Consider the following 24,756-nt stretch of genomic DNA (forward strand, 5'->3'; position numbering starts at 1 on the left):
AGACTAAGGAGAGTCACAAGAGGCTGCAGATGCTGGAATCTGTTGCAAAAAACAAACTACTGAAGATAAACACAAAAAGCTGGAGTAACTCGGCGGGACGGGCAGCATCTCCGGAGAGAAGGAATGGGTGACGTTTCGGGTCGAGACCCTTCTTCAGACTGGTTAGGGATGAGGGAAACATGAGATATAGATGATGATGACGAATGATAAAGAACAATGAATAGATTCAGATTCAGATTCAACTTTAATTGTCATTGTGCAGTGTACAGTACAGAGACAACGAAATGCAGTTAGCATCTCCCTAGAAGAGCGACATAGAATATGAGCAATAAATAAATCTATTTACTTGCATACAGTCATAGAAGATATGCAAAAACAAAAGAAATGATGATAAAAGAAACAGGCCATTGTTAGCTGTTTGTTAACACGAAGTTAGTGTGATGGGTGGGGAGGGATAGAGAGAGAGGGAATGCCGGGGCTACCTGAAGATCTGTTCCTCCAATTTGCGCTTAGCCTCACGATGACAATGGACGTTCTGTTGGAGGTAAAGGGAAGGTCAGCGATTCGGGTCGAGACCCTGCCTCAGGAATCTCCATGATCATGCCGCTTGTTTCTGGTTTTATTTCTGATGTTCTTTTGGATTACAGTTAAGTTTTGGTTTGACTTTGTAATCCCACGGGAGCTTCGGAAGTTCTCACCTTTCTCTTCTGTGTATAAGGTATAGAAGAATTTATAAAGTTCACCAGGATACCTGCTACAAAGAAGTTTGTGAGCCTGTAATACACAGAACACCCAGTGAGTATTCTCACACACACACAACATATCACCACACACAAGGCCAGACATTCAGTTCAGTGCAAGCTATTTAGTATTAAATAAAGTATGAATGTAAAAGTTATACATATTGTATGTGTTAGTTACAAGATATGAGGCTGGTCATTTAAAACAGCTGTGTAGAAATTTCACAGAAAGTGGTAAATGTGTGGAATTCTCTGCACTACGAGGTTGGATATATTTGACGTAGATAAATATTTGAACAAGGAATTGAAGATTGTAGGGAACTGGCATGGAAGTAAATGGGACTAGCCCAGTTGGCTTGGATGAATGGGGCTGAAAGACTTGTTTCCATAATGTATGACCTATGCCTCTAAGTTCATGTCCATAAGTGATAGAAGCAGGATTAGGCCATTCGGCACATCTAGACTACTCCGTCATTCAATTATGGCTGATCTGTCATTCAAACCCATTCTTCTGCCTTCTCCCCATAACCCCTGACACCCAATACTTATCAAGAATCTATTAATCTCTGCCTTAAAAAATATCCATTGACGGCTTCCACAGCCTTTGGTGGCAATTAATTCCACAGATTCACCAACCTCTGACTAAATAAATTGCTCCTCATCTCCTTCCTAAAGGTACGTACTTTTTTTCCGAGGCTATGGCCTCTGGTCCTAGACTCTACCACTAGTGGAAACATCCTCTCCACATCCACTTTATCCAGACCTAAGTGGAATGAAGGGCAGCTTAGATCAGCCATGATTGAATGGTGGGGCCAGCCCTGAGAGTCAAATGGCCTATTCTCATTCCTGTGTTCTACTTATTTTAAATTGTTAAGGAACATGAGCTCATTGGCTTGATCAGATTTCCAGGTAGAGGAATGAACAGGGAATCGTATCACACCTTGATCAGCTAAACAAAATCTTCTGCGAAAACCCGTGATCAATCTTGATTTCTGACGTTAGACTTGCAAACAATGCAGAAAATATGGACTGTGTTGATTAGATGGCAATAGGCAGGGGACATATTAAAACCACCCATATGCAAAGTAAATCCGTTTCTCCCTGGATTCTTATGACAGACCCTAATAACATAGAGATAAAAATCACAAACTACTCACGTGACAAATCGGGCTTAAAACTAAATACTTTTACAAACAAAGTAAAGATGGTTCTCCGGAGGAAGGGAATTGATATCAAATTTGATAGTGAAATAATTAATAAAGCATAAGGCACACTAGCTCTGATACAGGGCTGAATTACAAATAGGTCGCAAAGACGCAGACTCAAAAAGATTTTACTTTGAGGGACTTTTACTACTGGTGAAGTTTGGGAAGTTGTACCAGGGTAGCAGGGATTCGATATCTGTCCAATTATTACTAAAATAATGTCTTCCTCCTTCTTCAGGAAACAGAAGGTTATTCAGACGTTAACTAATCACTGGTGAGTATGCCTTATGGATTTCATTTACTGATTCTTCATCGATTTGTATGTGTTTGTATTTGTGGATCAGAATGTGTGTGATGAATGGATGTATCCCTTTAGATGTGGTGCACTAATATATATTGCCAGTGAGTGGGTGTTACGTCAGTTATAATGCATTTTTGTGATATCCTGTGCATTGTAAAATGGCATGCATTTTCTTGTGACTGGAAACATAATTGATCCCTACTTGCCACCATATATGGCCGCAGGTCCCCTTTCCCTACTCCCCCCCCCCCCCCCCCCCCCAAAAATTCCCTGTCTGTACCACCTTCCTTCTCGGCAGCCCCCCCACGCTCGGCCCCCCTTTGTTCTTGGCGCCCCCCCCACGCTGGGTCCCCATTGTTCTTGGTGGCCCTCCACTGAGTCCCCCTATTGCTCTTGCTGCTCCTTCATCTCAGTTCTAAATGGCCTACCCCTTATTCTTAAACAGTGGTCCCTGGTTCTGGACTCCCCCAACATCAGGAGCATGTTTCCTGCATCTAGTGTGGCCAATCCCTTAAGGGCCTGTCCCACTTATGCGACTTTTTAGGCACGTGCAGGAGACTGCGTTCGCCTCATGATCGCCACATGGCCGCCACATGTTCGCAGGTGGTCTCTGGTGAGTCTCCTTCATGGTCGCGAGGAGTTCCCGCATTCTGGGAACTAGTCGCAGCCTCAGTATGGTCGCTGCAAATTTTTCAACATGTTGAAAAATTTTCTGCAACCAAAAATTGGTCGCCATGGAGCGAATCGATAATCCTGTAGTCATACGTGCAGTTGTAGTGGGGTCGCCATGTAGTTATGGGTAGTCGAGGTAGTCGTAGGTAGTTTTAGCTAATTGTCTTTGCTGACCTGGCATTTTTATTGGCTCATTGCGGGGGAAAAAAGTAAGCACGAGTTTTCAGAACCAAGGATAACCAACCGGTAATGTTAAATGCCCGCTAAACTTCACAGCTGTGTGTGGCTGTATCACATTGGCATTGCACCGTGTGAATTTCAGACAGCGCTCGCCCGCTTTCCCTGTCCCCGCCTTTGCGATGTGTTTGTATGTGTGTGTGAGTGTGTGTTCCACTCTGATTGTCGCCGTTCTAGTTCCCGGTTTTTCAGGCGAGTGCCGCAAACTTGACAGTCGCCAGCAGTCCGCTGTAAAGTGGGACAGGCCCTTTAATAATTTTGTATGTTTCTATAAGATCCCCTCTCATTCTTCTAAATTCCAGTGAATATACGCAAGCCCAGTCGATCCATTCTTTCATCATATGTCACTCCCGCCACCCTGGGAATTAACCTGGTGATCCTACGCTGCACTCCCTTAATAGCAAGAATGGCCTTCCACTAATTAGGAGACCTAAACTGCACACAATACTCCAGGTGCGGTCTCATCAGGGTCCTGTACAACTGCAATAGGGCCTCTTGCTCCTAAACTCAAATCGTCTTGCAATGACGGCCAACATGCCATTAGCTTTCTTCACTGCCTACTCTACCTGCATGCTAAAGGGCCTGTCCCACTTGCATGCGATTGCATGTGTTTGGCGCGACCTAACGTGGTCGCATAAGGCATACGGGCACCGTGGGGCCGGTCCCACTTAGAAGCGCGGAGTTGTGCGAGGCTGGTCCCGACATCACGTGGGGCTCCGAAAATCTGACAGTGTCCGAAATCTTCGTGCGCCAACGGCCTATCGGCACACAGGTGCATTGTGGTCGTACACAGCGTCTTGACGGCGTATGCTGCGTCTTGATGGCAAACGCCTAGCACGTGGCGTTGTGCAATGACATCACCGCCCGGTGTGGCGTTGCGTGATGACATCACCGCACGACGCCATGCCCAGCTGATTGGTAAGTATGACGCAAATGACGTCATGCGCGAACTTAGCGCGTACTTAGCGCGAACTTCGCGTGAACTCCGCTTCCGTTTGGTTGCGACAAACGCATGCAATCGCATGCAAGTGGGACAGGCCCTTTACTTTCAGTGACTGAGGTACAAGGACACCCAGATCACGTTATACTTCCCCTTTTCCTAACCTGACATCATTCAGACAATAATCTTCTTTCCTGTTCTTTCCACCAAAGTAGATAACCTCACATTTATCCACATTATACTGCATCTGCCACACATCTTCCCAGTCACTCAACCTGTCCAAGTCACCCTGCAGCCTCATAGAATCCTCTTCACAGTTCACACTGCCACCCAGCTTTGTGTCATCTGCAAATTTGCTAATGTTACTTTTAATTCCTTCATCTACTGTAAATCATTAATGTATATTCTAAATAGCAGCGGTCCCAGCACAGAGCCTTGCGGCACCCCACTAGTCACTGCCTGCTATTTTGAAAGGGATCGGTTAATCCCTACTCTTTATTTCCTGTCTGCAACCAATTTTCTATCCATGTCAATACCCTACCCCCAATACCATGTGCGCGAATTTTGCCTACTAACCTCCTGTGTGGGACCATATCAAATGCTTTCTGAAAGTCTGGGCACACTACATTCACTGGCTCGCCCTTGTCCAATTTACTTGTAACATCCTCAAAAAATTCCAGAAGATTTGTCAAGCATGATTTCCCCTTCGTAAATCCATGCTGACCTGATCTAGATAAATATAATACCGTGCAATGTAATATATGTAAAATTAATTGTTCCTCTTCACTTCTAACTGTGCTACTGCCTGGGAACGCTTGCAAGGTGCTTTGGCCATCTGATCCTGCTCTATTCTTTTAAGTCTGGGAGTCAGGTTATCATTGCGTCTATGCTTACATATATTGTCAGTGAGTGAGGTTTACACCAGTTATAATGTGTGTTTGTGATATCCTGTGCATTGTAAAATGACATTTTCTTGTGATGGGGAATATAAATTCACTCATCCCTTCCCACCCGAACAGCCCCTCACCAAGTACTTTTCTTTACACCTACTGGAAATGTCATCCCTGTCCGTATACCTCCTCTCTCACATTCATTCAGGGACCCGGGCAGTCCATCCAGATGAGAGGCTTACGCGCACAACCTCTACCTTTTACTGCATTTGGTGCTCCCGATGTGGCCTCTTTTACATTGGCTTAGACTAGAACATAGAACATTACAGAGCAAAAACAGGGTCTTTGGCCCACAATACGTTTGCCGAACATGATGAAAAAGACATCTCTTATCTACCTGCACATAATCCAGAACCCTCCATTTCCTACTTATCCATATGCCTATTCAAAAGTCTCTTAAATGCCACTTTCATATTTGTCTCAACCGACCCCAGTAGTGAATTCCAGGCACTCACCACCCTCTGTGTAAAAAAAGTTGCTCCGCACATCGCCTTCAATTGTTACCCTCTCGAGTTAAATCTGTGACCTCTAGTATTGGATTATACCAACCTGGGAAAAAGGTTCTGACTGTCAACCCGATCTATGCCTCTCATAATTTAATACACTTCTATCAGGTCTCACTACAGCCTCTAGCATTCCAGAGACGTGTAAATATAAGAAAGGGTGTCTGTAAATCCTTGATGGATAAAGTCTGCAATGCAGCCTCCAATGTGGTCACGGTCTGGTGTTCACCATCTGGCCCAACGAGGACTGTTGGGAGTAATCATTAGTTTATCATAAGGTTTTGACTGTAATCTTGATATTCACCGTAATTGGGGAAATAATGGGATACAAACATTTCTCTCTTGTTAATGCTAAGTGTGTGTGTTAGTTATACTAAACTCCGCACATTTGGCACTCAATGGAAAAAAATGATGGAAGGTTGCCAATCCCCTCCCACACATTTAGTACAAGCAGTGAGGAATAGATTACTTTCCCACTGTTCAACTGTTAATTATCCTGAGGTAGTGATTACTTTCACTAAGGTTTTGTTGGGACTGATTACTGATCGATGTGAAAATGTTTATTGGTATTTCAATGGTTGCTCTTTGCCACAGACTAATATTAATCAACGTGCTCACTGTTACTTTGACAGTCAGTTGTTTATAAGCATCCAGGAGTTCTCTGGCTCTTTTTTCCCTCTCCCACATTTTCTGTCTCCATTTCAGCAATTTTCCATCAATATCTGCTGAATACTTAGTTCTACAAGCTTAAAGGGCCTGTCCCACTTACGCGACCTTTACAGGCAACTGCCGGCACCCGTGATAGGTCTCCGATATTTTCAAAATGTTGAAAATTCAGCGGCGACCATAAAGGCGACCCTTGGCGACATGTCGCGGGTGACCTCTCATGACCATTGGAGACCTCTCACGACCATACAGGCTGTATGATCGTGAGAGGTCTCCTATGGTCGTGAGAGGTCTCCAAAGAGTAGTAGCGTTTTTCTGGTCGCCGCTGAATTTTCAACATGTTGAAAATTTCGGCGAAATATGACAGGTGCCGGCAGTCGCCTGTAAAGGTTGCGTAAATGGGACAGGTTCTTAAGAATGTTTCATATCACAGCAACTTCTGGCAGTGCAAACTCTGACCTGATAGATCCCATCCGTTCTTCATAGAAACATAGAAAATAGGTGCAGGAGGAGGCCATTCGGCTCTTCAAGCCAGCACCGCCATTCATTGTGATCATGGCTGATTGTCCCAAATTCCACAAATTCACAACTCTCTGGGTGAAAAAGCTTTTGCTCACCTCAGTCTTAAATGGCCTTCCCTTTATTCTAAGTGTGGCCCCTGGTTCTGGACTCGCTCAACATTGGGAACATTTTTCCTGCATCTAGCTTGTCCAGTCCTTTTATAATTTTATATGTTTCTGTAAGATTTGCCCCTCATCCTTCTAAACTCGAGTGAATACAAGCCTAGTCTTTTCAATCTTTTCTCATATGACAGTCCCGCCATCCCAGGGATCAATCTCGTAAACCTACACTGCACTGCCTCAATCACAAGGATGTCCTTCCTCAAATTAGGAGACCAAAACTGTACACAATACTCCAAATCTTACCAGAGCCCTATACAACTGCAGAAGAACCTCTTTACTGAAATCCTCTTGTTATGAAGGCCAACATTCCATTACCTTTCTTCACTGCCTGCTGTACCTGCACGGCAATATTATTTCTTCCTATTACTTTCACAGACAAGCTCCTCAAAAAACTCAATTAAGTGTTTAAGATTTGACCTCCCCTGCACAAAGCTGTGTTGACTATGCTTTTTCAGATGTGAATAGATCCTATACTAACAATCCTCTCCAATAATTTCCCTACCATTGATATAAGGCTCACCGACCTATAATTTCCTGGTTTGAGACTATAGCCCTTTATAACAGAGGAACAACATTGGTTATTCTTTCGTGTTCTGTGACCCGAACTGTGGCTAAACAGTTTACCATTTTTTCTGTCAATATCCTCTTACCTCCCTCAATAACCAGGAATAGATCCTATCAGATTCTGAGAACTTTAATACTTAATACTTTTCAGAAATCTAATATCTCCTCTTTCCTGATATCAACTAGCCCCAGAGTAGCAGGGTACTCCATCTTGATCTTGTTATCTTCCGTGTCCTTTCATCTAAATATTTACAATATATCTACAAGAAGTACTCTTTGCTGCCCAGGTTCAATTGGGAGTGTCTCAGATAACTCTCCCAAACACTTCCACCCAACAATCTATGGGTAACTCGCAGTGCAACACATATAAACTGAAATCTGTTTTCATTCTTGTCTGGCATAACTTTCTCTTCTCATCATTTTTCTTCATGTATTGCAATGTAATTTAAATCCAAATTTGATCACACTTTCTTTTGCTCAAACGTATTATTTCCCAGGTATCCCCAACAGACCTTCCTTTGTCTTTCAGCTTTGTGGAAGAGAAACGTCTATATCATATCTTGGGCTCATTACTACTAACTCTGTTCATCCTTTCCTACACGTTTCTGTCTTGGTATGTTAGACCTGTGGGCTTTTGGTCTAATGCCATTATTTTCCTTTAAACAATAATATAGTGATAGGGAGATTCTTGAAGTGTTAGCCACTTCCCTCATTCACTGTGAAATATTATTTCATTGTTTTAGGGCCTTGTAGCTGATGTGTGGAAGGAGATCACGTCCGAAGACATCAGAAGGATGGTGCTAGTTAATCCACCACAAGTTAACGCATTGTAAAGACGGGGCCACCCATTGAAGAGTCAGCCAAGACGTCTTAGTGTTGCTTTGTTCAATTTGAGGATGTCAAAGTCCAAAAAACTAGGACAGTTGAAATCTGATCAACACATAACTTACTGAAGAAGAATGCGTGTGTGGAAGGAAGGGAGGGGAGAGCAGATGCACACACTTTTACATGTCTTTGTGTTCAAGCAGAGAGAGAGGTGAATGGTTGAGTGAATGAATGCTTGTAGTGCAAGGGTGCCCATGAGTGTGAATGTGCCTGTGTATTCACAACCGTGCGTCTGCAGTGTATAAATTCTTCAAGCTGGGAGACAAGATTGCCGGGAATTTGAATTGCGTTGTCCTGATGATAGCATTGTGCAGATTTCAATCGAATAAGTGTGGCTCCAATATATTGTGTAAAATATAGAGCCCCTAGACTGCCTGACAGCGTGCTTAAAACCCTACCTCTCTTGCTATACCAATGTGTTTTTTTCCATTTGTGTTATACTTGTGCTAGTTAGTAATTAAAATATTACAACTGTTCTTTGGCATGCAATTATCATTCATTTACTCTCATCAGTGTTGAGATTGCCCTGACCGTCATCATTTAAGATATTGGACCTGGTAGAGGTAAAAATTAACTCTTAGACCCCTCTCCCTTACCAGATGATTCTAAGAGGGAATTACCTGTGTACCATGGTCCCACAACTGACAGTGCAAAGCGTACCATTTAAAAAAAAATTAAACCTTGGAAGTTAACATCACAGAAAGTTCTTATTTGGCACGTTGTAACCATTTCTCTTTGCCAGGACCATGTAAAGCTGATTCACTGTACGCCTCTCCCTTCACATAATCCCTTATTGTATCTTGCTACACTTTAAAACTCTCCCAAAGTGAATACATTCCTTTCTCTCAACTGTTCTCTGCTTGACCAAGTTTTTCTTGACTTTCTCCTCAATCTTTTAATCTTTCCCATTCATAGCCAAATAGTTTCAGTGCCATGAACCTCTTCCAAAGGAATAGTCTCATCCCATTTCATGTGAGTTAAATCTAAATAGTTGAAAGGGATTTTTTTCATCTGTGCAGCCATACATTAAAACCTGTTGTATGAAAATTATTTTTTTAATGTCAATTTGCCAGCAATAAGATCTGTGTTTGATATGACACACTATTATAATAAAAAATAGCTATAGGATTTATATCCTGGAAGAAATAAGGAACTACAGATGCGGGTTTACAAAATCGGACACCGGAGTAATTCAGTAGGTCAGTCAGCATCTCTAGAGAACATGGACAGGTGACATTACAGCTTGGGACTTTTCTTATATCTTTGAGCTTTCTCTCATTAATCATAAGATTCTGGAGCTGTTACATCTTATTAGGTCTTGGAGATAAATGAATGATTATGTACAGTATTAGAAGATTGTCTTTTTGCTTTTGATTCGTCCATGAAGGATAATGAGGAATTCAAGGTGGATCTCCGAGTTTAATGACATGGAATGTTATGATTATAACAGGCACTTGGACAACTATGTGGATAGGATATGTTTGGAGGGATATGGACCAAATGCAGGGAAATTGGACGCGCTTTCACAAGAATGATCCCAGGAATGAGTGGGTTAGCATATGGTGAGCGTGTCATGGCACTGGGCCTGTACTCACTGAAGTTTTGATGGATGAGGGGAGATTTTAACGAAACTCACCGAATGGTAAAAAGGCTTGGATAGAGTGGATGTGGAGAGGATGTTTCTACTGGAGGGAGACAGGGCAGGGGTCGGCAACCTACGGCCCCCGGGCCGAATGCGGCCCATAACCGGAAATCATCCGGCCCGCAGGTGGATTTTTTTTCCCCGTAATCATCCGGCCCACCGAGCTCCCCGAGCAGCGGCCGGGCTCCCCGAGCAGCAGCGGCTGAGCACCCCAAGCGCGGCCGAGCTCTGGCTGTACTGCATCCTGCACAAAGCCACCGGCACAGCCGCGCACCTTCTGTGAACACGTTTAAGAAAGAACTGCAGATGCTGGAAAAATTGAAGGTAGACAAAAATGCTGGAGAAACTCAGTGGGTGGGACATGCAAGGATTGCATAAGGCTGCCTCACCCGCTGAGTTTCCCCAGCATTTTTGGCTACATGTGAACACGTGATTTGATGCTTGCCATCCGAAGCAGGATGGGGGTGGGATTCATGTGTACACGTGATAGATGTGGCCCGCCATCCGCTCACAGACATGCATCCCGGCCCCTATGCAGAACAAGGTTGCCGACCCCTGGTCTAGGAGCAGAGGTCATAGTCTCAGAATTAAATTACATTCCTTTAGGAAGGAGATGAGGAGGGATTTATTTCGTCAGAGGGTGGTGAATCTGTGGAATTCTTTGCCACAGAAGGCTGTGGAGACCAAGTCAATAATATTTTTAAGGCAGAGATAGATAGATTCTTGATTAATACGGTGTTAGTAATTAGTGCGAGACTGACATGAAACAAATCTATATAACACTCCACCAAAAACCAATTTTGTTTTTAGAATTGCTGCAGGAATCCTTCCATGAAACAAAAAAAAAAATCAGTGAATTCAGGGTGATGGAAAATTGGAACAGAAGAGGAGCTGAGGCCTAGGGTGGATCAGCCATGATCATATTGAATGGTGGGGCAGGCTTGAGAGATCAACTGATGAACTCAAGCTCCTGTATAGGAAGGTACTGCAGATGCTGGTTTAAACACAAAAAGCTGGAGTAACTCAGCGGGTCAGACAGCATCTCCGTTTCAATGGAATAGGTGATGATTCAGGTCCAGAGCCTTCTTCAATCTCCTGCTCCTATTCTCTTGTGATCTTGTAGGCCAGCTGGCTTGACTGGATGCATCATCACTTGTTTTCTTCACTATGTAAGAACATTTAACACAGAAAAGCAGTCAGCAGAGGAAACAGGAGAAGATACAAGAATTGAGAAGAAGATTCTGTGGTTTTGCAATTCAGATAATGAAGCAGCACTGATGAAACATAGTTTTGTTTAAAGATACAGCTTGGAAACAGGCCCTTCGGCCCAATAGGTCCACACCAACCAGCACATTAGTTCTATATTATAACAGCTTTACATTAACTTCCTGCATACTTGTAATGTTGGTAATATTACAGTGACCAAATAACCTCCAAACCCCCATGTTTTTGGGATGTGTGGGGAAACCGGAGCATGCGGAAGAAACCCACGCAGTCACAGGAACAAAATATAAACTCCACACAGACAGCCGAGGTTGGGATTGAATCCAAGTCACCGGCACTGTGAGGTGGCAGCTCTACTGCTCCACCACTGTGCTGCGTTTTGAGTCAGTCTTATATTGCTGTCCATTGGAACCAGAATTGAACCTTTCCAACACACAAGCATTAGTTGTCAATATTAACGTCACCTTAAGAATGTTGTAATTATTATATGCTATATCTCAAGTTGCTTGCAAATACTTTATTATTCCAGTTCTGGTGGTCTGAATGGTAGTTCTGCATCACTCAGGACTGATTGAATCTTTGGCGTTGTTTCCCACTGCACAGTGAACTCGTCTCTTGTCATTTGCTTTGCATGCATCTGCTATACATATTGTAACTAAATGATTTAGCTATCTTTAGTTTAGTTTAGAGATACTGTGCAGAAACAGGTTTCTTCGGCCCACCGAGTCCGCGCCGACCAGCGACCCTCGCACATTAACACTATCCTACTCATACAGTACTAGGGCAATTTACACTTATACCTAGTATACAAACCCAAGCCAGTTAACCTACAAAACTGCACATCTTTGGAGTGTGGGAGGAAACCAAAAATCTCGGAGAAAACCCATGCGGTCACGGGGAGAACGTACAAACTACGGACAGCCAGCACCCGTGGTCAGGATGCTGTAAGTCAGCAACTCTACTGCTGTGCCACCGTTCTGCCCCTATCTGAAGGAGAGGATTAGGGCGGGTGCGAACTGATGTGTATGGGATTCTCAGTTGATGTTGGTGAGTTATAGATGAGGTTTAGGCAAGATATGGAGTGAACTTTGAAGGTCTCAGGACATCAACATGGAGAGTGGGTTGATGGGGATAATGATTGGGACTAAGTGCGAAAATGAGCGGTAATGAAGGCCAGGTTATTTGGAACCTTTAACTGCCAACGGAGACCTCAACCCACCACATCATATTGGGTCCAGCAGTTAGGTTGTGCTGAGTTCTCGAGCCCCAAATGCACAATAGAACTTTACATGTTATCTCAGTAATGCATTTCCTGCTACCAAACATCTCTGCATGTGTTAGACAATTTCAGATTTAGGTGAACGATAGAAAGCAGCTCTAAATTTATGTTCACACAAAAGCAAAAACATTGTGCTACCCATAAAGTTTCTGCATCCTTATCCTCATTCAAAACTCTTATCACACTAACTTTTTACAGCTTGCTTCATGCTTACGCTGCTGCTTGTTAATTTCATTCATACAGTGCATACACTGGTCTGCATTAAAACACCTGAAATTGTGGGAAGAAACTGTAGATGCTGGTTTACACTGAATATAGACTCAAAATGCTGGAGTCAGGCAGCATCTCTGGAGAAAAAGGTCAGGACCTAAGATTGAAAAAGTCTGAAGAAGGGACTTGATCCGAAACATTATCTATTCATTTTCTCCAGAGATGCTGTTTTTTGTGACTATCCTCGTTTTAAAGCACTACCCTGATACTGATCCAACTGATTGCACGATATTGCATGAATATTGTCTGAACACCCAAGAGCAGCTTCCCACCGTTGAAAGCTGCTTGCAATGAGTATTAATGCACCCCTACCCACTTCACAAGAAGAGAAATGGTGTTTACAAACTCCCTCTTCTGGATCCCACTGTGAATGCAGCAGCTGGGAACTGCACAGAACACACTGAGAATACCTGAAGATTTAGAATAAGGTTGATAAAGCCTGTATCTGCTGTCTCTGCTTTGGCTACAGAGATATTGAGCATCAGTGAAGCGGTGAAGGGACTGAAGGCGCATGGAACAGGGGGAAATGGATACATTTATTTCAATATAGAAATGTAACAACTTATCATGACCGACACTCCTTTAGTATGGTTTGGGAAATTAGTAATTAATGAAAAGCTTTAACTCATCACAGCAAGAAACTCAAATTCTTTGGGAATAAAAGAAAATATCAATATAAGAGGCATTAAATAACAAGAAAATAACTTAGAGGTGGCACAGTGGCGCAGCGGTAGAGTTGCTGCCATACAGCGCCAGAGATGGGGTTTGTTCCCGACTGTGGGTGCTGCCTGTATGGAGTTTGTAGGTTCTTGACATGACCACATGGGTTTTCACCAGGTGCTTCAGTTTCCTCCCACACTCCAAAGATGTACTGGTTTGAAGGTTAATTGGCTTTGATTAAAATTGTAAATTGTCCCCAGTGTGTAGAATAGAGCTTGTGTAAGCGGATGTCTGGTCGGCACGGACCTGGTGGCTTGAGGGGCTTGTTTCCGCGCTGTTTGTCTAAACTAAAAATTACTAAATTTCCTGCTTATACAACAGGTCTCTTGAGGATAACCTATCACCATGTGTGAATAATTAGTCTTATTAAATTGAATTTCCCTTCCTAACCCAATCAGTCAGTAACTGGCCAACTACAACTTACATGTCAAATCTGTAGCAAAGAATACATTGTAACCATATAACCATATAATATTTACAGCACGGAAACAGGGCATCTCGGCCCTTCTAGTCAGTGCCGAACACTTACTCTCACCGAGTCCCATCTACCTGCACTCGGACCACAACCCTCCATTCCTTTCCTGTCCATATACCTATCCAATTTATTTTTAAATGATATAATCGAACCTGCCTCCACCACTTCCACTGGAAGCTCATTCCACACAGCTACCACTCTCTGAGTAAAGAAGTTCCTCCTCATGTTACCCTTTTGTCCCTTAATTCTCAAGTCATGTCCTCTTGTTTGAATCTTCCCTACTCTCAGTGGGAAAAGCTTATCCACGTCAACTCTGTCTATCCCTCTCATAATTTTAAAGACCTCTATCAAGTCCCCACTTAACCTTCTGAGCTCCAAAGAATAAAGACCTATCCCTGATTCAACCTTACTCTGTAACTTAGGTGCTGAAACCCAGGCAACATTCTAGTAAATCTCCTCTGTACTCTCTCTATTTTGTTGACATCTTTCCTATAATTTGGCGACCAACATTGTACACCATATTCCAGAATGGGCCTCACCAATGCCTTGTACAATTTTAACATTACATCCCAACTTCTATACTCAATGTTCTGATTTATAAAGGCCAGCACACCAAAAGCTTTCTTTACCATCACGTCTGGAAGCTCCGCAGACCACAGCTCCATGGTGTTAAAGTCGGCAGTCCCAGCACTCCTGAGCTCCAACACGGAGATCCCGGTAAGGCATCGCCCGCTCCGCGATGGAATCCAATGCTGCGCCGCTGCTGAACCTGAAGCCCGGGCCGGTCTCCGGCAGGAAAGGCCGTGCCAAACCAGATGGTAGGCTGCAAGGAGGGGGCGAAGATGCGGCTCGGAGGAACGACGCATTCTCAACCAGGTAATGACCAGGAAAAACAGTTTCCCCCATCCCCTCCATCCCCCACCCATCCCCCACATAAAAAAGACTAAAAGACCTCCAAAACAAAACTTTAGACAGACTAAAAATGTTTTAAAAAGGATGAAAGGCCGAACAGCTGCTGGCGGGGCTGCCACACTCGATGGCGCCACCACCCAAAACCACAATTTTCTTGATCTCAAGGTGCCATATTCGTGTCCCCTACACTGATTTCACTATCGTCCATGTCCTATTCCATGGTGAATACAGAATACCTTGCCAACATCGATTTACCAATTACATTTCATTGCCCCTTTCATTGCTCCTTGCTTGATTCTTTCCTGCTTGCTTTATATTCCTCAAAAGCCCTGACTGATTTAATCGTCCTAAACCTTAGATATACTTCCTTTATCTTTTTGACCAAATGTACAACCTCTCTGGTCATCCAAGATTCCTTTACCTTGCCATCTTTATCCCACCTCCTCACTAAAACATGCCAGTCCAGAACACTAATCAGCTGGACTTTTAAACTATTCCCATATGTTTGATGTGGACTTACGCAATAACAGCTGCTACCAATTTACTCTCCCTAGGTCCCTACCTCACAATCTCCCTAGACCAATAACGTTGTAAAACCCAAAGTGCTGGAGGAACTTCATGGATTAGGCAGCATCGCAGAAAGGAATGGACAAACAATGTTTTGACTCAGAACCTTTGTGCAGACTCCAATAATAATGTTACAATCTGCCTTACTCCAATTTAGTTCTTTCCTCATATCCAGACCTATCCTTATTCATACTGTAACTATCTTAAAACTTATGGAGTTTAGTTTAGTTTCGAGATACAGCATGGAAACAGGCCCTTTGGCCCACCAAGTCCATGCCGACCAACAATCGCCTATGCACTAGTTCTATGTTATCAGAGTTTTGCATCCTGCCTGCATACTAGGGGCAATTTACAGACACAAATTACAGTATAAACCTGTCTGTCTATGGAGTGTAGGTAAGAAAAAGGAACACCTGGACAAAACCCACACAGTCACAAGGAGAATGTACAAACTCCTTACAGTAAACACCTGTAGTCAGGATCGAACCCATGCCTCTGCTGCTATAAGGCAGCAACCGTGGCGAGTTGTGATCACTTAATTCAACATGTTCTTCCACTGAAAGACCAGTCACCTGTAGGGCTGGTTTCCCAATATGAGGTCCAGTATAGTCTATAGTCACAGAAAAAAAAGTACACTTCGATTCCATTGTACAGTGAATAGTATCTCACACACTTTCGAAAGATTTATCAGCAATGCTGCCTGCCCTCCTCAATATGCAGCCTGCCTTTGATTGCACTCACATTTCCAGAAGAGTTAAATGAAGAAAATGAAGATGAAAGGGTTTCATTTCAATTTACATTTCCTTGTGAAACAGAAGGAAGCCATTTTGGCCAATTGAGTTCTAGACAGGCTCTTTGATCAAACCTATTCCTCACTAATATTCTGTGTAATCCCATCTCCCTCACATTCGCATTAAATCTCCCTAGATTCTGCCACTCACCCACACACCTGGGGCAATTGGCATTGGCCAATTGACACAATCTCTGTGTCTTTGGGATGTGGGAGAAAACCTGAGCACCCTGGGAAACCCCACATGATCCAGGGAGAACATAGAAATTCTATACAGATAGAAGCAGAGGTCAAGATTAGCGCAGGGGTCCAGATGTAGCAATTATGTTTCTTTACAATGTAAAAGGAGAAATTTGAACCCATCGACAATGCCGGCTCTAAGAGCAATCCCATCAATTCCATCCTTACCTCCACTTATTTCATGAAACCTATTGTCCTTCCAACTACTTCTCCCTAATTCCCCCACCCTAGAATTGTGAAGCAGCAGTTCACCAGCTGTACCACCAGGCATCCCCTTCTGTTCCACTCCTACTATGAACAGAAAACAGTCAGAACTTGCAAAACATCCATAGGAAATCGGAAATGTTAGTGTCAACCAAGAAAGCTGCCAGTACAATTTTGGCACGGAATACTACGGACCACCTCTTGCCCTGCCATGCACTTGTTTTAATTATTATTGCACGAATGTCTTGTTTTTACACTGTATTTCTCTTTCCACTATCTTGTATAATTAATGCTTAATATATGTGCCCTAACGTACATGCGTTTGACAATAAACTTGACTTGACTCCAGATAGTTCTTTCTCCTGATGTATCATTCGGGTGACTCGTGGCACCGCCTCAATGCTGCAAAAATTGATGCGGAACATGTAAGACAAAATCTGCTTGTCTTAAAGCCCTGTCCCTCGGTGCGAGTTCATTCAAGTGCTCTCCCGAGTTTAAAAAAAATCAAACTCGTGGTAAGCACGGAAAATGAACGTAGCGGGTTTGTCGGAGCTCGGGGACGTCTCTTACCGCCTCGTACCGCTAACGGCGGGTACTCGGGAAGATTCGCAAATGGCAGGTAAGCACGGGAAGACTCGTGAAGATTTTTCAACACGTTGAAAAATGTCCACAAGCGCCCCAAGTACCGATGAGTGGTCATTACCATAAATCTCTTGGAATGAACTCGCACCGTGGGACAGGGCTATTAGGAGGTTAAAGACTCAGGGACTAAAGTTAAGAAAAGAAGCACCCTCTTTGCCTCTTTGCCCTCAGTGCCCCCTCCACCCTATCAAATAAAATTAACAGAATTATAATTTATTAACGTATTAATCATTAACAAAAAGTAACAGAATTATGAATCATGAATCTAACACTATATCACACACACAAACTGTTCCCCCGCAACGCTGATTACACTGCGAGAGGGATATACAAAGTCGGGTCGGGTCGGATTTACTGAAATGGCAGACGAAAAGGCTGACATTCCGCTCCATTGCGTACCACACATCAGCCCATTGGTTTAAGCAGGAGTGCATTATCTTGCTTGCTATAGGATCTTTGATCAAAATGGCCGGTTAGCAAAGGAGATGGTCTGCGGCTGCCCTCGACTGCCTGTAAGTAAATAGCGACCCCACTCCACTGCACTCCGAGTGAAAAAGACCCATGCCGACCAAATTTTACTCGCGAAAAACTTTTGAAAATGCTGAAAATTTTTCCGCAAGCTTGCTGAGGCCACAAGTAGGCGGGAACCTCCCTCGAGCATGAATGAGAGTTTCAGCCACCTCATACGACCTCCTAGGACCTTGTGTCGACCATGCTTCGAGTTTGAGTCAAGGGCAAACTCATCTAACCTCGCAGCTTAGGTCGCGCAAGTGGGACAGCCCCTTAAAGGGCCTGTCCCACTATACGCGTTTATCCAAGAGCTCTCCCTAGTTTAAAAAAAATCAAACTCGTGGTAAGTACGTAGAATGTACGTAGCGGGTACGTCGGAGCTCAGGACGTCTCTTAGCGGCTTGTAACGCTAACGGCAGGTACTCGGGAAAAGCGGTAAACTCGTGACGATTTTTCAACGTTGAAAAATGTCCACGATAGCCCCGAGTACCTACAAGCGGCTATTACCGTAATTCTCAGAGTTCGAATCGGGGGAAACTCGGGAGAACTCTTGAATTACCTCGTACAGTGGGACAGCCCCTTTAGGAACACATTTTCACCAAAGAGCTGTAGAAGTGGAGCAATTTTGCTATCCTTAAAGCAGTATTTTGAGTTCAATTAATCTCCTATAAAACTGGGATCAAATGGTTTTCAGCCATTGATGGCATAAAACATTACAGAACCACATCAAGTGGATAGAGTTAAGATAGAGATCATCCATGATTTAATTGATAGAACAGGTTTTGAGTGAGTGAGTCTCATCCTGTCAAACAGATTTGGGTTGGTGCCAAATGAAGATTTAGGAGCATTAACATCCTTTTATGCCAGTTGACAGTTAAAGCCTGGTAACCATGACAGAAAATGTGCTAAAGTTCAATGTGTTAAATGTGTTAAAGTTCAATAAATGATTAACCCACACATGTCTGACAATATGTGCGCTACTAACTCAGTTACATAATTTCAAGAGCAAGCCTGCATTAAACAGACTGCTGATATCTTTAGTCACAGACAGGGAAAGTCCACCGAACAGCAACACCAAGTTAATGCTGACCATCAATCACTCATTTACACTCATTGCTACATTAATCTCCCCATATTCACGTAAACTACCTCCAGATTCCATATTTGGGGTAATTTACAATGGTCTATTAATTTACCAACTTGCAGGTCTTTGGTATATAGGAGGAAACTGGAGCAAACGGAGGAAACCTAAAGGGAAAAATGTGCAAACTCCTCACAGACAGCACTGAAGGTCAGGATCGAACCCGGGTCTCCGGTGCTGTGAGGCAGTAACTCTACTAGCTGTGCCACTACATCTCATTCCCTACGGTCCAACTCAGTGAGTTCAATCTTCAATTACTTCCATTTCCAGGCCCCCACTCCCTCATCTCTACCATGGATGTTCAGTCACTCCACATCTCCAACCACCACCAGGAAGGTCATGAAAACTTCTGTTTCTTCCTCGACCGCAGAACCCGCCAATTTCTGCCTATGAGTACTCTCCTCTGCCTAGCAGAGCTGGTCCTTACCCTCAACAACTTCTCCTTCGACTCATCCCACTTCCTCTAAATCCAAAGTGTAGCTATAGGCACTCGCATGGGCCCCAGCCATGCCTGCCTCTTTGTCGGGTACGTCGAACAATCACTGTTCCAGGCGTACACTGGCCCTATCCCCGAACTACACCTCCGCTACATTGACGACTGCATCACTGCTGCCTCCTGCACCCATGCAGAACTCACTGACTTCATCAACTTCAAAACTAATTTCTATCCTGCATTCAAATTAATTGGACCATCTCCGACATCTCTCTACCGTTTCTGGATCTCACTGTCCCCATCACAGGAGACCGACTATTAACTGACATCTACTGCAAACCTACTGACTCCCATAGCTAAATACACTTCTTCCCACCCTGCTTCCTGTAAAGACTCTACTCCCAATTCCTCCATCTACGCCGCATCTGCGCCCAGGATGAGGTTTTACATACTAGATCATCTGAGATGCCCTCATTCTTTAGGGAACGGGGTTTCCCCTCTTCCATTATAGATGAGGCTCTCATTAGGGTCTCCTAGATACCCCGCAGCTCTGCTCTTGCTCCCCCTCCCCTCATTCGCAACCAGGACAGAGCCCCCTTTGTCCTCACCTTCCATCCCATAAACCATCGCATACACCATATAATCCTCCAGCACTTTCGCCACCTCCAACGGGATCCCACTACTGGCAACATCTTCCCATCTCCACCTCTTTCTGCTTTCCGCAGAGACCATTCCCTCCGCAACTCCCTGGTCAACCCGTCCCTTCCCACCCAAACCACCCCCTACTCAGGTATTTTCCCTGCAACCGCAGGAGATGCAACACCTGTCCCATTACCTCCACTCCAAGGTCCCAAACAGTCTTTTCAGGTGAGGCAGAGGTTCACTTGCACCTCCTCCAACCTCATCTACTGTATCCGCTGTTCCAGGTGTCAACTTCTGTACATCGGCGTGACCAAGTGCAGGCTCGGCGGGGGGGGGAGAGAAGGGGGGGGGAGAGAGAGAAGGGGGGGGAGAGAGAAGGGGGGGGGGAGAGAAGGGGGGGAGAGAGAGAAGGGGGGGAGAGAGAAGGGGGGGGGAAGAGAAGGGGGGGGGAAGAGAAGGGGGGGGTGAAGAGAAGGGGGGAAGAGAAGGGGGGGAAGAGAGGGGGGGGGGAGAGAAGGGGGGGGAGAGAAGGGGGGGGGAGAGAAGGGGGGGGGAGAGAAGGGGGGGAGAGAAGGGGGGGGAGAGAAGGGGGGGAGAGAGAAGGGGGGGGAGAGAAGGGGGGAGAGAGAAGGGAGGAGAGAGAAGGGGGGGAGAGGGAGAAGGGGGGGGGGGAGGAGGGGGGAAGGGGAGAAGGGGGGGAGGGAGATGGGGAGAGGGGGGAGGAGGGGAGGGGAGGAGAGAAGGGGGGGGGGGGGGGGGGGGAGGGGGGGGGGAGGAGGGGGGGAGGGGGGGGGGGGGGGGAGGGGGGGGGAGGGGGGGGGAGAGAAGGGGGGGGGGGGAGAGAGGGGGGGGGGGAGAGAAGGGGGGGGGGAGAGAAGGGGGGGTGGGTGGGGGGAGGAGAGACTTTTAAGAAGCCAGACAACTTATAATAAAGTTTAGCGGGCATTTTACATTACCGGTCGGTTTTCCTTGGTCCTGAAAACTCCAATGTGCCAATTAAAATGCCTGGTCAGCGAAGGAGATTGCCTACGGCTGCCCTCGACTGCCTGTAACTAAATAGCGACGCCACTTCACTGCACTACGAGTTGAAAAGAACCTTGCCGACCAATTTTTACTCGACATGCTGAACATGTTTCCTTGATCAAACTGAGGCCGTGAGTATGCAGGAACTTCCCTCAAGCATGAAGGAGAGTTCCAGTGACCTCCTAGGACCACGTGTCGACCATGCTGCGAGTTTGAGTCGAGGGCAAACTCTTCTAACCTCACAGATTAGCTCACCGCAGTGGGACAGCCCCTTTAGATGTCAGGGTGATCGGGACGTGGCTGCCACACTAAAAAACTGCTGGTGTTTCCTGATTTTAAGTCAAATTGGGCTGTAGAGAGAATTGGTTAAGTGGAAGAGATGAGGAGGGAGGCCCTTTATCCTTAGATGGCGAGGATCCATGTGAAGTTTAACAGCTATGTAGAACTGCAAAAGGTCAATGACCTTTCATCAATACACCATCACCTTCACTGTTGACTTAGGCCTTCAGAGGTCGTCCTACTCCAAAGAATTGAACATAAAATCCATATGGAGGTCTAAATGGAGGTCCAGTGGAGCGCTGAGCAGGTGTTAACATAAACTGAGACCTGTGGGAATATTTTGCAGCAGACCGGAGGCGTGGTCCCTGGCGTGCTCATCTACTCTCCCAACAATCCCCCAAGTCAGATTATACCACTTCTGTCTGAGCTCACTATGCACAAATGCCATATTTCCTTCATTACAGCAATGACCAAATGTCAAGAAGGTTTTGTTGAATGGAAAGTGGTCTGGATCATCTTGATAAAGATGTGAAAGGTGTTATAAATGTATTTTTCTTTGCTACAATACATATTCAATACATGTCAATCCCATCAGTCATTCGCCGAACTGATATCTATCTGTCAGATCCTAGTCCCAACAATCAGCCATTCCCATCAGATGCCCACCATTTATTTACCACTTAATCTGGGGATTAGAGCCACACAGCACAGAAACAGTTCCTTTGTTTTCACCGACCAAGATGCCCATCAAAACTAGTTTGATTTGCTTGCGTTTGACCCACATCCTTTTCCCATCCATGCACCTGTCCAAATGTATTTTGAATGTTGTGACATTACCTGCCTCAAGCATTTCCTCTGGCAGCTAATTCCATAAATATACCCACCATCCTCTGTGTGAAGAAGTTGCCCCTCAGGTTCCTATTAAATGTTTTTCACCTCCCCTTAAACCTATGCCATCCCAATCTTGATTCCACAATCCTAGAAAAAAATCTCTGCATTCACCCAATCATGATTTTGTACATCTATATAATATGATCACCCTTCAGTCTCCTACACTCCAGGGAATATAGTCTTAGCTGGCCCAACCTCTTGCTATAACTCAGTCCCTCAAGTCCTAGCAACATCCTCGTAAATCTTGTCTTCCACCTCTACAGATTAATGTAGGATTAGTATAAATGGGTGCTTGATTGGCTCAGATTCAGTGGGCCAAAGTACTTGCTTTCAATTGTATGACCATAAACTCTTGGATATTCCGAGGTCACGACCATATCTCACAGGTGTCACCTACCCCTTGGCTATGAAACCGTGACAAGTGCATTAAGCGGTCCCTTGCAGGTCAAGATGGCCCATAGTTGGGAAGCCACAAGAAAATGAACACGGCAGTCACATCTCAACCACCAAGTATCGTCTTGGCTAATCATCTTATATCCCACTCCTCTCTGGTGCCACAATTTCTTCTGATTTTGCCTGCTTTTGTTCACCTCACTTTCATCCTGCTTCATCAGAACCCAATTCTTTCCTAGAGATGCGCCTGTGCCATGTGCCATAGGTACAGGCACAGGTGCATGTAAATAGGTAAATGCCTTCAACATGGGACAACATTGAAAGGCTTTCAAGAGGGTGCAAAAAGAAACTGAAGAACAAATTCTCAAAATAAACTGATTTACAATAATGCATTTTTTTAAAATAGAGTTGACCTTCTAGAAAATATCAGTAAGAAGGTGGGAGATGCTGAGGTTTGGATGAGAATAGTAGGAGCTCAGATACTGCTACATATTTTAGAGGGCATGGAGGTGTGACTTCAGCAAGGATATGGGGAGAACTTGTGTGTCAGTTTCATACACTGAGTGTCATGTCCAACTTATGTTGCAGAGGACACAGATGTAGATTTTGGTGGAGTAGTTTACAGGCAAAGAACGATGGACAATGAAATGGGTATCAAGAAATCACATGCAAAACTTAAAGGAACATATGGAAATTCACAAACTTGCAGTACAAGTTATACCGAATGCCACTTACGAGTGTGGAGCACAGGGAGATGGTGGCATTTGAAGTTTATGGAGGAAGAGAGTTCTGCCAAGGGAATATTAGAATTATTGTGTCCATATGAGACAAAGGCAAAGCTGAAGGCTTTAGCAATAATGGAACCAAAGTGGTGCTAAGACACATATTACAAACTATGTGTCTTTTTAATGGAAGGAATAGGAAGTAGAAACTCAATTCACAGTTAAATATAGATGGTTTAACCAAGCACCTCTTCATTTCCACTTTCCCTCTGCAGAAACCTCCCCTGTTATCTATCTTATACCAAGGTTACAGGCCTGTTTAGCCAAATAGAAATAGCAGGAAGAGTTGAGGAAGAATTGGTGTTCATAGGAAAGCCAGGAAATAGATTTAGACTTTCTGGTGCTTAACTGAAGGAAACATTTAACAGGAAAGGGATGTGTGTGGTGAGAGATTAAAGCAAGTGGTTGCAGATTGCACTTCCTATTGAACATAACACTTGGAGCAGCCGGGAAGGTTAGCGTTCAATAAAAACATAACATTGCACAACAAACACTTTGCTTCACAAAGGCAACATGTTAAAGAGAGCAGACAAAATGTGTAGGACGGAACTGCAGATGCTGGTTTAAACTGAAGATAGACACAAAAAGCTGGAGTAACTCAGCGGGACAGGCAGCGTCCCCGGAGAGAAGGAATGGGTGATGTTTCGGGTCGAGACCCGTCTGAAGAACGGTCTCGACCCGAAACATCACCCATTCCTTCTCTACAGATGTGCTGCCTGTCCCGCTGAGTTACTCTAACTTTTTGTGTCTATGTTCGGTTAAAGAGAGTTATCTTCAGCCATGGACTGAGCTTCCATCGTCATTTATAGTTCTCAATTGTACTTCAGCCCATCTTTTGTAAGGAGATTACTATTTATATAAATGCATAATTATAACATCATCAAAATAAAAATAGAGAATTTATTCTGCCATTTGTTTGGAAACCTCCTGGGATAGAGTCACATGGTAAAGGGATGCATCCCTCTTCCATTCACACTGTCACATACGGCACCTGGTCACAATGTAACACTGACGCTGAGATTCGAACCAACTGTGTGGGCTGATCATATTAAGACAGATCCAACGTCTTGTAATTTGCACAAGTACGGTGAGGTACAGGTACAATTGAAATGTTTTGCTTGCAGCAACGTCAGACGACACAAAAAGACATAAATTATACATGAATCATGCATAACTCTGCAGGACAGTAAAATGAAAACAGGACATTCATGCAAAACACAACTAGAAATTATATCTGAGGAGTGCAATCCAAATGAGGCTCAAAAAAACAATAAATGATGGCACTGATAGACCTAACTCATAATTCACCAGCCAGATTAAATAAATATGAAAATTGAAAGCAGTTTAAAAA

General features: G+C 44.3%; 1 protein-coding gene across 1 annotated transcript in view; it reads left to right on the plus strand.

Moving 5' to 3' along the window:
• sned1 (sushi, nidogen and EGF like domains 1) overlaps positions 1-8,822 on the plus strand; it is a 99,113-nt gene extending 90,291 nt beyond the window's left edge. The window contains exons 27-29 of the mRNA XM_033031519.1: positions 719-795; positions 2,184-2,219; positions 8,205-8,822. Coding sequence (XP_032887410.1) covers positions 719-795; positions 2,184-2,209 — 103 coding nt within the window. The 3' untranslated portion in view covers positions 2,210-2,219; positions 8,205-8,822. The remainder of the gene's footprint in view (positions 1-718; positions 796-2,183; positions 2,220-8,204) is intronic.
• Positions 8,823-24,756: the final 15,934 nt, after the last annotated feature.

Source organism: Amblyraja radiata, chromosome 13 (assembly GCF_010909765.2).
Source record: "Amblyraja radiata isolate CabotCenter1 chromosome 13, sAmbRad1.1.pri, whole genome shotgun sequence".
Lineage (NCBI taxonomy): Eukaryota > Metazoa > Chordata > Chondrichthyes > Rajiformes > Rajidae > Amblyraja > Amblyraja radiata.